The sequence below is a fragment of the Pagrus major genome, chromosome 19 (genome assembly GCF_040436345.1).
Source record: "Pagrus major chromosome 19, Pma_NU_1.0".
NCBI classification, from domain to species: domain Eukaryota; kingdom Metazoa; phylum Chordata; class Actinopteri; order Spariformes; family Sparidae; genus Pagrus; species Pagrus major.
In genome coordinates, this window is record NC_133233.1 from 18798360 (window position 1) to 18814357 (window position 15998).

At 41.0% G+C, this 15998-nt stretch overlaps 1 protein-coding gene across 1 annotated transcript in view; it reads right to left on the reverse strand.

The window, feature by feature from the left end:
- Positions 1 to 1795: 1795 nt before the first annotated feature.
- The window catches only part of pou6f2 (POU class 6 homeobox 2), a 73281-nt gene continuing 59078 nt past the window's right edge, over positions 1796 to 15998 (reverse strand). Inside the window, exons 7-10 of the mRNA XM_073488854.1 lie at positions 13653 to 13862; positions 11830 to 11971; positions 7303 to 7471; positions 1796 to 2413 (exon numbers count right to left, since the gene is read on the reverse strand). Of these exons, the coding sequence (XP_073344955.1) occupies positions 1906 to 2413; positions 7303 to 7471; positions 11830 to 11971; positions 13653 to 13862 (1029 nt within the window). The 3' untranslated portion in view covers positions 1796 to 1905. The remainder of the gene's footprint in view (positions 2414 to 7302; positions 7472 to 11829; positions 11972 to 13652; positions 13863 to 15998) is intronic.

A 15998-nucleotide genomic window follows, 5' to 3' on the forward strand; every position in this document is an offset into this window, starting at 1 on the left:
TTATGTGTTATTTAACATTTACCACGTGTGTGTGTGTGTGTGTGTGTGTGTGTTTTACAGGCAGTGAAGAAGAACACAGCAGTGCACAGGCGACTGAGAAATAACCAATGTGACATGGAAGGACAGATATCGAGCAGACACATGATTCTGAATAAATTGCATCAAATTTCACCTCACTTCAAATTAAGTTCACTCGTTCTGACATGTGACACTTATTCTCAACATTCACTTCTTTTTTTTTTTTTTTTCTCTTTTTTTCCTGTGAGGGTTTTTTGTGAAAGCCGAGTATTTGGATCGACGGTCCGGGAGGTTCTCGTCCGACAGCGTCGACGTGAAATGATCACTTTAGTACACAGTGATGGAGAGTAAATTAATCACAACATCAGTGGACTGAAATGAAATCAAATACAAAACCATAAACACATGAAATCTTGAAGAAAATCTGAGCTTTTTTAAGCATTTTTACCGTCGCAGAAATCAATTCACAGGTGAGGAGAAACACATCCACTGATTGTAGCATCTGTAAACCTTCACTTAGCTGCAGGATATGAAGACTTTCTTCATATTCGAGTTGAAATATTGAGATTATAAAAACAGCTGAACAGGAAAGAGCTCAGTAGTTTGGTCAGTGGCAACAAACAGGCTTCAACCACACACGTCGACTTAATTTTAGGGCTTAATTAAAGGGTTAATCATGGAAAATAATGTGGTAATTTTCAGTGAAATTAGCAAAAAATCTTATCTGTAATAATCCGTCTTCATGTGGTTTGAGTTGAAGCATGCAGAGGAACGTTTTTGCTTAAAAGGAAATTCATCCAACATCTATATTGCCGTGATTACAGCGGACACGGTCGCAGCTGTTTGACATGATAGTGTTATTTTTTTAATAACTTGACCCACAGAGTGAAACACTTTAGAAAAAAGGGGGAGAGAAAGCCGCGTGAACAAATAAATAAAAAGTTAAAATCTTCACCAGTCCTTGAGCTGAAATTTATGTGTTCTTTGGCTATCAGGCTTTGGCAACAGAATGACACAGTAGCTCGAAACAAAGCTGCAGTCGACTTGACAGACACTGAAACCCCTCATCATCATCATCATCATCATCATCATCATCGTCATGTGAAAGTCCTTGGTTTTACTCTCCCTACGTCCGTGCTCTGAAACAATCTCATGAGATCATTAATAAATACCTGTAAAAGTTGTACAAAGTTACACCGTGACTGAAAATATTTGCAGATGAAACACAAATCAGAGGCAAACAACATTATTATGCAATTGTTTAACAGCAAAGGTTAAATTTTTTTTTTTTTGTCCAAAAGAGAAACTTTATCAGCGTGATTTCAATCAGAAGACAGCGTTTTTCAGTTTTTTTTCCTTTAAAGATATTTACATACAAACAATGAAGAAAAAAGTAAGCGAGACAAAGATAAAATGTATACTCAACCTCACACATATAGCTTAGATTTGCCAGTACAAATGTAAAAATTTAGAGCACATTTACATTACAAAATTATTCTTAGTACTCAGATGCAACAGACTTTGGTAAATAGTGTTTTGATTTGGTATGATCTCTTTACTAAATCCCTCCACGTGGGAACCAAAATTTGGGCGATAGTCTGGTCTGTAAGGCCAGAATCTAAAACTCTTTGAAACAGCACACCGTATGTTTTTACATAATTCTCAGATATTAATCTCTTTTTTCATGTTTTTGGTTTCGCCAAGGTCATTTACATAGCTGTGGTAATCACACTGACAACACATAGTTTTTGTTTGCAAACTCATGACTGTCCGTCCAGGTGACTCGGGAACATTTCTCAGTTCTCATGTCAAGAAGAGTTCATCCACCTTTGTTGTTTTTAATGGCTGCCACTTTTCCACTTCGCTCTTTTAGTCGGAGGGGCTCGTTCATTTCGGGAGCTCCTCTAGAGAATCGGTGAGAGGGTCCATTGGTGCAGCCGGGCCGAGGTCGGGCTGTTTCAAACGCTTTATTGTGTTTTTCAAGGCTTGCCTCTTGTTGCAGAACCAGACACGCACCACCTCCCTGTCATAGTTCAGTTTCTCGGCTATTTCCGTCATTTCCTGTCCGGAGGGGTGCGTGTTCTTCTCAAAGTGGCTGTTGAGGATCTCGAGCGCCTGCGGGGTGAAAGAGGTCCTCCGCTTGCGTTTTTTGGAAGGCTCGCTGCCGATAAACTCAGTCAGGTTCTGCATGCCGGATCGGTGGCGGGCTTCAGCCTCGGCCATCCAGCGCTCCAGAACGGGCTTAATCTTCTGGGCGCTTTTAGGGGTGATGTCCAACTTCTCAAACCTGGCAGGATATAAAAGGCCAGGGTTCAGTTTGCCTGTCAGACTGTTACCTATAGTGTTCTCTTGGGCTTCCTGTGGTAGGAAAAAGTGGCTTCTCAGGATGGTGTGTCTGGGGAGAATTGAGAAAAAAGAATCTTACTTAGGTGCCCTGCCAGAACAAGGGATAAGCTGCCTGCCTTTTTAGTCTCCTCAACCAGAATGCCACAGGGACTGAGACTAACATCCAGGTACACATCCGAGCCAAACTCCTCTGTATTCTGCACCTGGAAACACCTCAGCTGCAGCAGCTGGAGGTGACGGCCGCCAGTAGTGTGTTAATTTTCTGGACGACGCTGTGGTTCTCTGTCCCAGATTGGCAATAGTGGAGCAAGGAGATACTGCCAACGGCTAAAAACAGGTCCAGCTGAACCAAAAACAAACATCTACCTAAATGTTTTAAATACTGTTCTTCAAAAAATCAACAGAGAAACAAAAGAGGAATTACTCCCAAATATCCCACTTCTTTTCCCTCAGGTGATAAAAACCAAAAAATCCACTAATGCATGCAGTTAAATATGGCACCATCATTTATTTACAAAAAGAGCTTGAATTATTAATCAAAATGTACATTTAATACATTTTTCAAACTTTCTTTCATCCCCCAACAACGTCTCATTTTATATTTAATAAGAATACATTTACACACTCTAATCCTGAAAGTTCCCGCAACTTTACGGCAGCGTGACACATAATTCTGACTTCGCATATACTTTTAGCGAGTCACAGTCAGAACGGAGCGTGAAGCTTTTAATAAAAACACTGGCAGCTCAATGACTCTGTCAGGTGCTTTTACTGTGATGTGAACAGAAACTGTGTGTGGTGTCAAAATAAAATATGATGAAGATGATGGTAGAAAAGATTCCTCTCATGTCTGTAATGTTTTGTTTAATGGTGGTTCGTACTTTTACTAAGAATATTTACTGAAGAATTAAGAAAAATCTGAAGGCAATTTATCAGAAGATATTTTTTTTTTCACTAAATGTGACAAATGAAAAGGGATCTTTAAAGCTGGTTATTAAAGATTATTTTGTATTTGGTTTTTGTCATGTTTTAGATATTTCGTAGATTGATATAACACCACCCTGACAGTTAATGTTGGTCACGCTCTTTCATCGACAGAATGGGACCTGATGGTTTAAAGTTCAGAGCAGAGAGCTGAACTGATCTGACCGGATAGATTTAAATCATTCTTTGGGATTTGTTCGTTTGTTTTCTGTCTTTTCACAGAGAGACAGAGGGAAAGATACGAGGATGACATGAGATAAAGTTACGGTTCGGTTCTAGCTAATGACACTTAGTCATCTTCGTTAATAAGACATCTGGGCTGTCAGGACGTCTCATCACAGAAATAAGGACTCAATGTTAGTCTGAAACTGTCTGGTTCAAATCTGAGTCTTACATTAGAAAATTAGTGCGTATGGAGGTTTTTTAAAGATGGGAAAATCTGCTTAAAATAGATGAATGACACCTTCCTCATTGCCAGCTGACAAGTTTGCCTTTCAGTTTTGGAGGCCAGAGACAATTTTAAATATGTTTTACTTTAGTCAGCCTTTCAAACGCAAATGCAGACCGAGTGATGTTCGAGCGCTGCTTCAATGAGACGGATGCCAAACTACTTTCATGTCAACTTCCTTTACTAATGTGCATCATTGCATTGCGCCAGAAAAGGCCATCACAGCCGCTTGGAGTTGAAACCGATGAATACACCAGTGTTACCAGTGTCTGTGTTAGTGGCTGATGTTCCTCTTGAATTACTGGCTGATAATCCAAAGAATATTTGTGGTCGTTCTAATATGCGTGTCTGTGTTTTTGACGATCTCGATCTGAGCTTTAAAAAAATAAATAAACACGATAATGAAATCTTCATTTTACTTCTCGTGTCTATCAGTGGAGGGAAAGTTCTGTTGCTTCTGGGACAACATGAGCGTGACGAGCGCGAGCGAATGCTTTTAGCTGACAGCCCTGATGGAAAGACAGCAGAGATCTACCAGGAGTCTCCGGCTCTCTGTGGAACAAACAATGCACACAAGACATTTTTAATGGCGAGGTGAGCGGCTGCAGACAACAACAGTGAGGACCAAATGCCCATGCATGCATGAACTTCCTCTGTTTCTACACCTCGTTGGTGCTTTCCTCCTTGTCGACAGGCGGTATTATTTATAACCCTCCTCCTAAACAGTGGAAAGAGGAGGGCTCCATACTGCGGGGAATACATTAGTAAATATGAGGAGTCACCAGAGACAGGACATTTCATGGATCAACAGGAAGCGCAGATACTAAAATGAGTCGAGAGCTGCTCAGCTGGGGTATGCACTCCTTCCACTAGTGCATCAGCACGAGGGAGAAATGGCCCTGAATGCACCTCCAGCCTCTCTGGCGCTTCTTAAAAGTACTGTAGGAGGCTGCTTGGACATGCTGTGTGTTTAGGCTTACAGTCTCCCTGAAGGTTTACAGTCATGAACCAGAGAGAGCTGCGTGAGAGGTATACGCTCAGAATCAGGACGAGAGTGACCTAAAATCTACAGTATCTGGAGACAAATGATGAGATTTCAGCACAAGTCACCTCACCCTCACGCTGGTTCACTTCTTACACGTTTGCACTGTGTTACTACAGTATGAACATTTAAATTAGGGCTGCACGATGTGGTAAAAAATACAAAAAACGTCATATTGCAGTTATTTTGAATTTGATGTTATGATTGTGATATGATTCACAGTTAGTGGGAATGATCATTTTTGGATCACAACTGAAAAAACTAGTAAAATAATAAATATAACACTAAAAAATGTGACTTTTGTTGTGCTCTATCTCTGCTGCACTACAGTAGTTATAACGCTGTTTTGTCACATTTTATCTTAATCAAAAAATGACAGCTTCAGGGATTCGATAATATTTCAATTAATGTGTAGGCCTAGTGTAAAGATAGAGACCATTTTATTGTATGGTTGGTTAAACTTTTGGAAGAAAAAAGTGACTGCTTTATATTTTATTGTCTGTTTTTAGACATTCATTGAAAACTGTCAAGGAGGAGAGGGTGATACTGTAACTGTCATAAACTGTTTATAATGTGGATCGATCCTATTCTCTGTTTTTTGTAGAACTTTGTTGGTTATGTTGAAAATCATTGAAAAGAACGTTTCTTTATATGACATTGAAATCATTGTGATACATTAAGTGCTTTAATTTGAGACATTCGTGGCTGCTCATTTCACCCATTAACAATTTCTAAACTCACTTTCCAGACATGTATTTTATCAAGATATATACTCATATATTGACGGAGATATAGACATATTTTATTCATACCGTTCAACCCTCCTGTCCAGTACAAGGACTTTAATGTATTGTGCTGTTCTATATAATGTCCACATGAATTCTCAGCAATGTAAAGACAGAAATTAAGGCACGTTATAACATTTCTTCAAATGATAAATGTCCGACGATTTAACATCTCTATCAGTATCTTTCCTGTTTTGTTACATTCATATTATCTAAACTAACCAAATTCGAGGCCGAGGACACACTGCTCCATCATTGGTTTGATGATGCCCTCTTGTAATGCCTGTGCCTGTTTAGATAAACTAATAAAGTTCCTGCAAACATACTGAGCAATGAAAGGAGACAAGATGGAAGCATCTGTCAGTGTCTGTTCACTGTCTGGGTTCAGAGTCGGAGCCCCAGAGCTACCGTGACGTCCCGCCGCTCCTCAAACTTCATGTCTATGTTGATGTTAACTAAACTAAAGCATGTGAAGTTTTTGCCCCTCTACTTAAAACATCAGGATGTCATGTCCGATGTCATACAAACAAAAAAATTGTCTTAACGGCATGCATAACAGCCCACAGAGTGTTTATTTTTGAAGCTAATGGCTTTTAATGTATGTTATAAATATTTGAATTATTCCTGGCCGTGAATATTTCATGTGTGATTTTAAGACTTTAAACATTAGTCGGGCCTCATAAGAACCCCCTGCTTCCGTAGTGTTTCACATTTTATCGCCCGTTTGATGTTGATGTGATGAAATTTTTAAAAGAGCGTGGCAGCGCCTTGTCACATAAACAGTACAGGTCATCAGCAAAGCACATGCGCTGCAGAGGGACATTAAAATTAATACAGGAAAAAGAAAGAACAGGAATTTTACTGAAAAAAGGGGGAGAATATTTGTCAAAACAGGAGGCCAAAGACACTTTAATGGTGTTAAGTTCTGTGTGTTTTTGGCAAAGAAAAACACAGAAAATTAACTATTTAATCAGACTTTAGAAAAGACTTGAATAAATGACTTCTTCTTGTAAACTTTTTAATTAATTTTACACTGAGAATTAATAATTTTGCTATTTGTTTCTGTTGAAAAAGTCATATTTGGGCACGATGTAGCCCAATTTATCTGACTTGAAAGGGAAATACGGCTCATTTGGCATACTCAGGCAAAGTGTTAGTCAAGTGGAACAACAGGAGGGATGAAACACTGATTGTCTGATTGTCTCATGAATATATAATGCACCATTTATGACTAAACTGTCCTCGTGGCAGCAGTAAAACATGGCAATCTTATTAACAGATCATCGCCGTCAAGCTCTCTCATGTTCAGGCGGAGCGACCGGCATCAGGCCTTAGTAATTATTAAATGCTTTAAGTGCTTCGTGTAATACTTGTGTATGTATTTTGCATAAGTAACGCGCGGCTGTCATGTCAGCTGGTGAGAGGGAAGCGAGAGGAAGGAGGGTAAGTAGAGATGTGAGAGCTTCATTTGTCAGGGTGGTGATAGTCAATTATGTACTTTAATATCTTAATAATGTCTGTTAAAACATGGGATGAAATATAGATGACAGTTATGAGCACCAGACAACTCAGAGAGACTGCATGACTTTATTTGCTTTCATTTGACAGAATTAGGACATATTGATCAGAAATAATGAGTATTTTATTGTTAGAGTTTTACCCTCTTTGTTTGTTCGTACCTGCAGATGGCAGACTGGCTGTACGCCGGCCCCTCGGCGGCGCTGAGCGCCTGGCCCACCTGAGTCTGTGTCAGGCCCAGGGACAGCCGGCGGATCTTGAATGCTTTGGCAAATTCACGAATCTCCTCCAAGTTGACCCCGTCCACCTCGCTGGGGGCTGTCTGTGGGTCTACAATACAACACACACATCTCATTTGATTAGCCCTCTGCTCCCCTGTCGCTTCCCTCATTTTTCAGAGTGAATGGAGCAAACATCCAGACATATGTGATCATGATCGTCTTCAACAACTTAAAAAAAAAAAAAAAATTGTCCTGCCTCTGGGTCAGCACTTATTATTTCTCTTTGCCCCTGTGCTGTAAACTGCTTGTACCTGAGAGATGTTTTGAAGAATAAATTCATCTCAGGTGTGAATGCAGGCGTGTCATGGCTCTGACTTGCAAGTGTAAATCTTTAATCTCACATACAAAAGCAATATGGACAAAACCATACGACACAGAGCCCGTCAATTCAATAGATGGATAGATTTTGAGGAGATAGATACTGTAGGTATTTTCTAATTTTCTGTATGAATACACATATTCTAAAGCTGGCACTCTCAAAATACACATGAAATATGTATATAGGCATTATTTCATCCATCTGACCCTCAGTGAAGACAGTTCAGGCCGTCAAACCACCAGCGAGCCTCATGCACAAAGAGAGAGACCGCTCTTTACACAAAGAAATGCTGTTTGTGAATCTCCACATCTGAAAAACTTCACTGAAGCATTTTGAAGAATTTCCCTGCTAATAAAAAGTGATTTCACATTGTACATCAATGTCAGGTGCCCCGGCATCCTGCTTACTAAAGCAAAGTTTGTGCCTCTGAATTATTCATCTTGGTCATTATCAATGAATTATTAAAGGAATCCTCCAAGCGTATTTAAGCAAAAATCTATGGGGCTGCCATCTCGTTGTGCCTCATAAGTGACGTGTAGCGTATGCGGCGTGCTCCAGACGTGTGAACACTTGGAAGATGAGGAACTAGAGACTAAATGGGAGGGATGAGCACTCACAGCTTCGGGTCCCATCATCTCCACATTGATGAGCATCTCTTCATCATTCCCAACAGAGTCTATTTACTCAGTGGTTTGAAAGACTAATGGTACTCTAAAGTGGCAGTGCTCGACTGGCCTAAACTCTGGATCCATATTTGTCTTTGAACATCAAGTCACAACTCAAACATGATTTTAGATTTAAGCCCTTCTAATTTATTTTGTGATAATGAACGGTGGAGTAAAGCTTTCACAAAACAAACAGAAAAGTGAATAAAACGTTTCAAAAGCCAATTAAAAAACGCTGAAACAATGGAGACAATCAATTTCTGGACCCTAAAAGCTTCTTTTCTTTACAGCAATAAAACACTAACATGCTTAATAATTACAACAACAGGACAATGTCAAGTTAAACAGTCAATTTCTCTGCTGATAAAGACAATTAGAAAAACCTTTATAAACAACAGACAAGACTTGTCTATTATGTGCCGGGACTGTCTGGTTTGTCGACACTCATTTTTTGCTGAAGACGTTTGTGTATCACTTTTTGCAAGACTTGGTGATCTTTCAATATTTTTTAAAAGCAGCTGTAATTAATATTTTTATAACAAGGTATCAAATAATGATGTGAAAAACAACGACAACACTGGTTATTGATAGTGAAAATTTAGAAACACAAGTGATGGAATTATTCGAGACTTTGCAGATTCAAATTATACAGGGTTGATTATTACTACCTGTGATGTGTTACCAATCAGGTATTGTTTTGGGCTGACAGGGGATTCAGACAAAGATCAGATTCAGAGCCAAAGTAGCACGTTGTACGATTAATTTCATCAAGATCCATGCACACGCTGGTAATCTGTCAATCCACATTTAATAGTATATTTCAGCTTATTGTTTAGCTGTCTGGCCAACAACTGTCACTATTCTGGGTCTCTCAATGCACCGTTAGCGACTAGCTGGTGAACAAAATGGAGCAATTGTCAGCTGAAGAGCCAGATCATTTTCTCAGTAGTTGGTAGAGACCAAAACAGAGCTAAAAGTGAGTAAATATTGGACTTACATTTGCCAGAAACACTACACCAAATATGCATTTGTTGTTCGTAAACTGTTGGAACAGCTTTAAGAATGTGGCCACGCTGTACAGATTGCACCTGTCTGACATCTGATCATAATGTAGGGAGGACCACCACCAGATGTGGATCTGATCTGATCACATTTTTATCACAGGATGTTCTGAATGAATTCAAATCTGTATCAACAAGCATATCCAGACAGGATATCCAGCTATGGCATAACTTACATATTGCTGGGTGTAACTAAGTAAGTGTCATTGAGAAAGGTAGTTAAACCCACTATTTTAAAGATTATAGCTGTAGTGGTGAAATGAATGGCAGGTAGTTTGTTTCTATGCTCAGCTGACGTTCTCTGGATAAATAAGAAAAAACAACCTCAAGGCGAAACACTGCTGACATTCTTCTTTCTGATTGACATTTTGCCATCTGATTATTTCATATAACAGTAACAGACATTCTCAATTTTTTAATCTGTTTCTGCACTTTGTTTGTGGCCAGCGAATGCAATGACATTTCATCTTCTCTCCTCTGCAGACGACTCTGATTCTGTCATGGGATTTTGCTTTGTGTATGTATGCTATAAGCGATATTGAGAGGAAGTGATATGACTCATACTCAGCATAAAGCATTAATTCTATTTACCTCAGAACTGAACCACAATGATTTTGTGCAGACTCAAAAATGGTTTATAAGATATTTTCCAAGCTACGAGTAAATACAAACTAAACACAGTGTCTACAACAGGTTGATCAATGGCGACTTGTTTTTTTATTAAATTCAGCGGCATTGTAGCTGCCTTTGAAATGAGTTTACATGGAGTTTAGGGGAATCGACTCTGACAAATGAAATTTATCTGAATAAAACAGACTTTTTAAAGGCAATAGCTGCATGCTGACAGACTGTGGCCCAGTGATTTATAAGGCTCTGCCAAAGGCCCCCGCATTGGGAGAATGAAACTTATGTTCATTATACATAACACACGCCACTTTGGATTATCTAATAAACCAAAGAACTGACAGTCAGGAAAAAATAAAGCAATCGTAGGATGGCGGGGATTAGTCAAAAGCTTTCCACGCTGAGGGTAATGTAGATACTGAGTGTCCGCCATGTTGAATCTTTAGACAGTGCACCCAGATTACAAAAATATATGTTTATTCTCTTACCACTGGCGGCATCTAGCCATGTAGATAGTTTTGATTTTATTTGCCAAAGTTTTGAGTTATCTGTCATTTGGATTTTTCCTCCACCTCGATACAGTGGAGGTCATCAGAGTAGTGCAACAGCAACTTAAATAAATCTAGGAATAAATAATTCCCTTAAACTTACTTAGGAACTTAACATAGGAAGGTTTGCTTGCAGCACCTGTGTTGTGTTAGAGCAGCGAAGAAGAAATGTTTTCCGGTGTGTAATGTTAAGCAGAGCTAACTGAGCTAACTGTGAAGTAGCAGGATCCCCTTTCTAAATTACCTGGGATTGGATCAGTGCATAGACTCACGTACTCGCCGATACCAATACCAGCATTCGGCAGTATCAGCAGCATTTCCGATAGTGGTATCGGAATGAGAACTCTGTTTGCAGGCCAGGACATCTCTGCAGCACTACAGTACTTTATTATAAGGCTGATGTGTCACAAATATTACCTTTATCAAAAACTTGGCTTTCTGAGAAATCAAGATTAAAAGAGAAATATTCTCACTGCATCGGCAGACTTTTTTCACTTAATTTAAAGGTCCAGTGTGTAGGATTTAGTGGCATCTAGCGGTGAGGTTGCAGATTGTAACACCCCTCGTCTTACCCTCGACTACGGTGGCCACTAAAAAGGTCAAAGGCCCTCTCTAGCCAGTGTTTGGTTTGTCAGTTCTGGGCTACTGTAGAAATTTGGTAGTGTTACATGGCGGACGGGCCCGCTTCCTCTGTAGATAAAAGGCTCATTCAAATGTCACAAAAACACCATGATTCTTAGTTTCAGGTCATTATACACTAATGAAAACATTCTTGTAAATATTACAGTTCAATTCAATTCTGCCCCTTAATCCTACAGACTGGACCTTTAAAAGGGGACAACACCAACAATGGAGCCATTTCTTGACAAATCTTAGTCCTCTGTGCCCCAGTGTTGTCCAAACACATCAAAACATACTGTAGTGTATTTGGAGTAAGTCTCACATGCACCATCCTGCTACTCTAAACACTCACTCGAGCACCAAATATGTATGAATCCGCTGCTGAAAATAATCCCTGACATATACGCTGTTTCCTCCCATTTTGCTAAAAGCTACGGTTCCCAGAATTTACTCTTGACCTCACGTTTTAATGCACATTCACTGTCATATTGAAGCTACTAGAGTCAGAGGATTTTGTTCTGTGTATTTGAAGGCATGTTGAGTTTTGGTGAGCTGTGTCGGACACTTACTGCTGACCAGCTGCCCCACGCTGAGAGCCGAGGAAGAGGAGGAGGTGGAGGAGGAGGAAGAGGCCTGGTGGAGAGGACTCTGTCTGTGGGGCATGTGGAGCAGGTTGGGCTGAGACGACGCTGGGCCTGTCTGACCCTGCTGCTGGACACACAAACACAAACACACAGAGCTGACACAATAATTTGACAGCATGAAGTACAGAAAATATCCATTATTTCCTTTACTTCATCACGATAATCAGTAATCATGTCATTATGATGACTGGGCTGTAATATTAAATCTAATCAACCAATCAACGGCTATTAAATTAGCCACTTAGAAGCTGAATGTAATGAGATTTACCTTGTAGCAGATGATGAATAAATGTTAATTACTGCCTGGAGTATTTAGACTGACAGAGCAGAATATAGTGTCAATAGTCTGCTCAATAGACTACAGCAGTGAGAGTCAACTCGGGCACTCCACTGTCTCTATAATCGCTTCTTTGCAGAAAATCAACTGAGTTAAAAAACAGGAAAAGTGCTCATGACAATTAGAGTCTTCTCTCTCGTATTCAGACTCGAGAGGATGCTAATAATGGCAGCCTGAATGTGAAATAAAAACATGTGGACACAGCAGTACCCGTATCAAACATAATTCATGATCCACAAGCTACGTGCTCTGATGGCGGAAAAAACGATGTATTTTCATGTTTTATGCACATTTGAATTGCTTTTACAAGATCAAGATGGTACGCCTTCACTTTTAAAGTGAAAAGCTGTCTCCGCTATAAGCTGGGGCCGGCTTCTCCTCTCCTTCTTTGCAATTAATTATTTTCTCTGTGGCATGTGTTTGTTTGGATGGTGGGGGGTGTCAACGGCGATGCACACACTGTCAGGACTGTTGACAGGCTCGGAGAATTATCTAGCTTCACTGGAAATATTCTAGACTGCAGGCTCTGACAACCGTAAATTATGCCCGTGGAACAATGTGTACATGCAGGCTTTGAAGTGGAGACAAAAGCATAAACATTATCACAAACGCATTAATTCATTCAAGAGTATGATCTGGTGTTTTCGGGGAGCCACAATTAGGTGTCCATCTGCTGAGAGTTCATCCATCCCGCACTGCGCCGGCTTTCGATGTGAACTTTTACCCTGTAATTCTGTGCTGACATTGCCATTATCAAGTCAATAACAGTCTCATTGTTGTGTGCATGCATCTGACTTCACACTGTTGCACCGTATAGATCTTTAAATTGTTTGAGCTTCTACGCTTACAGCACGAACTCAGAAAGAAAAGGAACTTGTTTGTCTTATTCCTTTAAATCAAAACAAAATCTTTCTTGTTCAGGTCAGAGAGGACAAATCATAAGTCTGGAGAGAGTGACTGAGGAAGGAGAGAAGGAGGGAGGAAGAGTGAAAAGACAGAGAACAGAGAACCGACGCAGGAGTCTTTGAGTTTTAAGTGGGGTGATGAAAAGTGTTGCTTTGTTTTTTTGGGCTCTGCAGGGGCGCAGCAGTCTGAAAGGTTGGCTGACAAGTGCCTTCCAAGCATGCACAGACACACACTAAAACACACACACATACATTTCTGAACAATCGTACCAAATGCTGCGATTTTCCAAGTGAGATGATGCAAATGAGCATTGAAGCAGGAAAATATGAGGTGTTTAGCATACAGCAGACCGTACTTTTATAAACAAACAGAGCTCTAGTCTGACTCCACTAGATGTTGCTCATTCAGCGGTTTTAAAGTCTTGATCTAAGTGTTAAATAAGCTGCTCTATAAGATATCTCCCTCTGTATGTGTGTGTGTCTTTGTGCATCAGAGTATGTGTTACCTGCTGTCCAGGCTTGATTGGTGACAGCGTGATTCCCTGGGTGTTGATGACAGGCAGGATCTGATTGCCGATCACCGTGGCGATGATCTGGCCTTGAGCGTTGGTCAGAAGCTGAGGTGTAATTGGCTGTACCTGCAGTGCTGGGTTGCCACCCCCTGATTGGCTGGAGGGCCCTGCAGAGTTGGGCATCAGTGGGATTGTTCCAATTATCTACAAAGGGGGTAGAGAGGAGACGAAATCAGCTGGGCGGTTTTAAAAAGAAGATGGAGCAGAGAGGGTAAACGCTACTGGAGGTATCCGTCTTAATGATCTCTGCCGCTGTGAGTCTGTTATTTTTGGGGGGCTTTTTGTGTGTGATCAGAAACAAAACACGAGCCGGTCATTTTGCCGTGTTTCCAGGCTAATCAGAGCACTCAGCTTTCCAGTGGAGAAACATGCACAAGTGTCCACTGATCATCTGTCACTGAGGAGGTTTTACAGGCTAGAGCAAGTGAAGCCAAAGCAGACTGCTGGGAGCGCACTGCAAAGGTCAGCGCTGAATACCTGTGTGTGTGATGGTGCACACCACTGACTGTATTATCCATCACCAGGCCAAGACCGGGATGAGTGTGCGTGTGCGTGTGTGTGTGTGTGTGTGTGTGTGTCTAAGTGTGTTTGTGCTTTAAGTGTCTTTGTCTGTCTCTGGTGAGAAGGAGTGAGGCTGCTGAGAGACAGAGACCCCCATTTCACCCTCTCTCTCTCTCTCTAACACACACACATAGACAGAGAGGAAGAAGCGAAAAGAAAGACCAAGAAAAGAAACAATACGAGGGAGAAAAGAGGAGCATCAGAGAGTGAGACAGGACCCTGTGTTTCTAATTCAACTCGGGGTCCCAGGGGTACTTCACCCCTCCTCCACCCCCCTCCAGCCCCTGCTTTCCTCTCCTCTGTGGCTGTAATCAGGAAGGGCAGATCAAAGGGGGCGGCAGAGTGTCACTGCAGCGTTTTAGCTCTCAGAGCTGCCAGAGTGTGGCCAAGAGTGGCGCTTTAGGGGGGTCTTAGCACCTCTTCACCATGATGAAGGTTAATGTCATCTGGGGACTGGTTCTGAGCAGCTCCTGAGCAGCCGTCGCCCTGGCCGCCCCCCCCGCTGACATCGCTCCTCCACCAAGCCTCATTACACCGGAGAGCGGCTCAACGTGGATGAGACGCCCATCAGTCTAAATTTTGTCCCACTTTTTGCAAAAAAATGCACTTTTCTTTAAGTTTATATTTTAGTAGAAGCTCCTACACCTCAACTCAAAGCAACACAAAACTGTAAACAGCTTCTTAACAGCATGAACCAACCATTTTCTCCCCCTAGTCTGTATCGCCACCACTGCTGATGTGTTCCAGCGCATGATTCGCCTCCCCCTCTTCTCTACCCCGTCTCTTTGACATAATAGGGAGGGATCAGTGAGAGAAAGGTGGGCCGACAATCTGTAATTCATCCCTGCCACGGCTCATTTGCTTACGTTGCTTCGCATTAGGGGAGAGATAATTTATCTCTCTCTCCGCGCCGGCTTTACAAATTCCCTGTAATGCTCTCCTGCCACTTAACATATTTTATTGCCTTGCCTGACGCTCTTGTCTCCCGAGTCCCACTGATCCCGCTTTGCATGCCACTGTGGCAGGGAACTTGTTCCGCTCAATTATTCATCGTCATTGGACTAAGTGGTTGTTCTATAAGCATAATAAAAGAGCAGGCGAGTGACAGCTCAGCTCTCGTCCCTGTCCCACCATGCAATGCTTCTCCATCTGACTATCTCGGGCAGATGTTTCATGGCAGAGTCTCAAGGCTCTTCTGGGGCTGGAAGAGTAGAGTCCGTAGTGTAGACAGCTGTTTGAGTGTTGATTTATAGACAGTGGGCAAAACTTTGTTATACATTTTTGGGTACAGTGGCCTTTAGTTTACAGTTTTAGATAATCAAGGCTGGATACCAAACCTCAATACATTATGAGTAACAAGATAAATGCATCTGTAGCACAGCAGCAAAAATGTTATTCTTTTAACAAACATTTCCAGATTTAAATAAAAAAAAGCTTATTTTTAATTCAGGCAAAGGTAGTTATATAGAGCTGCAACAATTACTCAATTAGTTGTGAACTATTAAGTAAAGGCCAACTATTTTGATCATCAATTAATCGAGTCAGATTTCTCTGATTGAAGCTTCTTGAATGTGATTCTTTTCAGGTTTCTTTACTCGTCTATGACAGCAAACTGAATATCTTTTTCGGTAGTGGAAAAAACAAGACATTTGAGGACATCACTGGGCTTTGGGAAACAATGAACAATGTTTTTCTTTCTTTCTTTTAAATTTTTTTTTT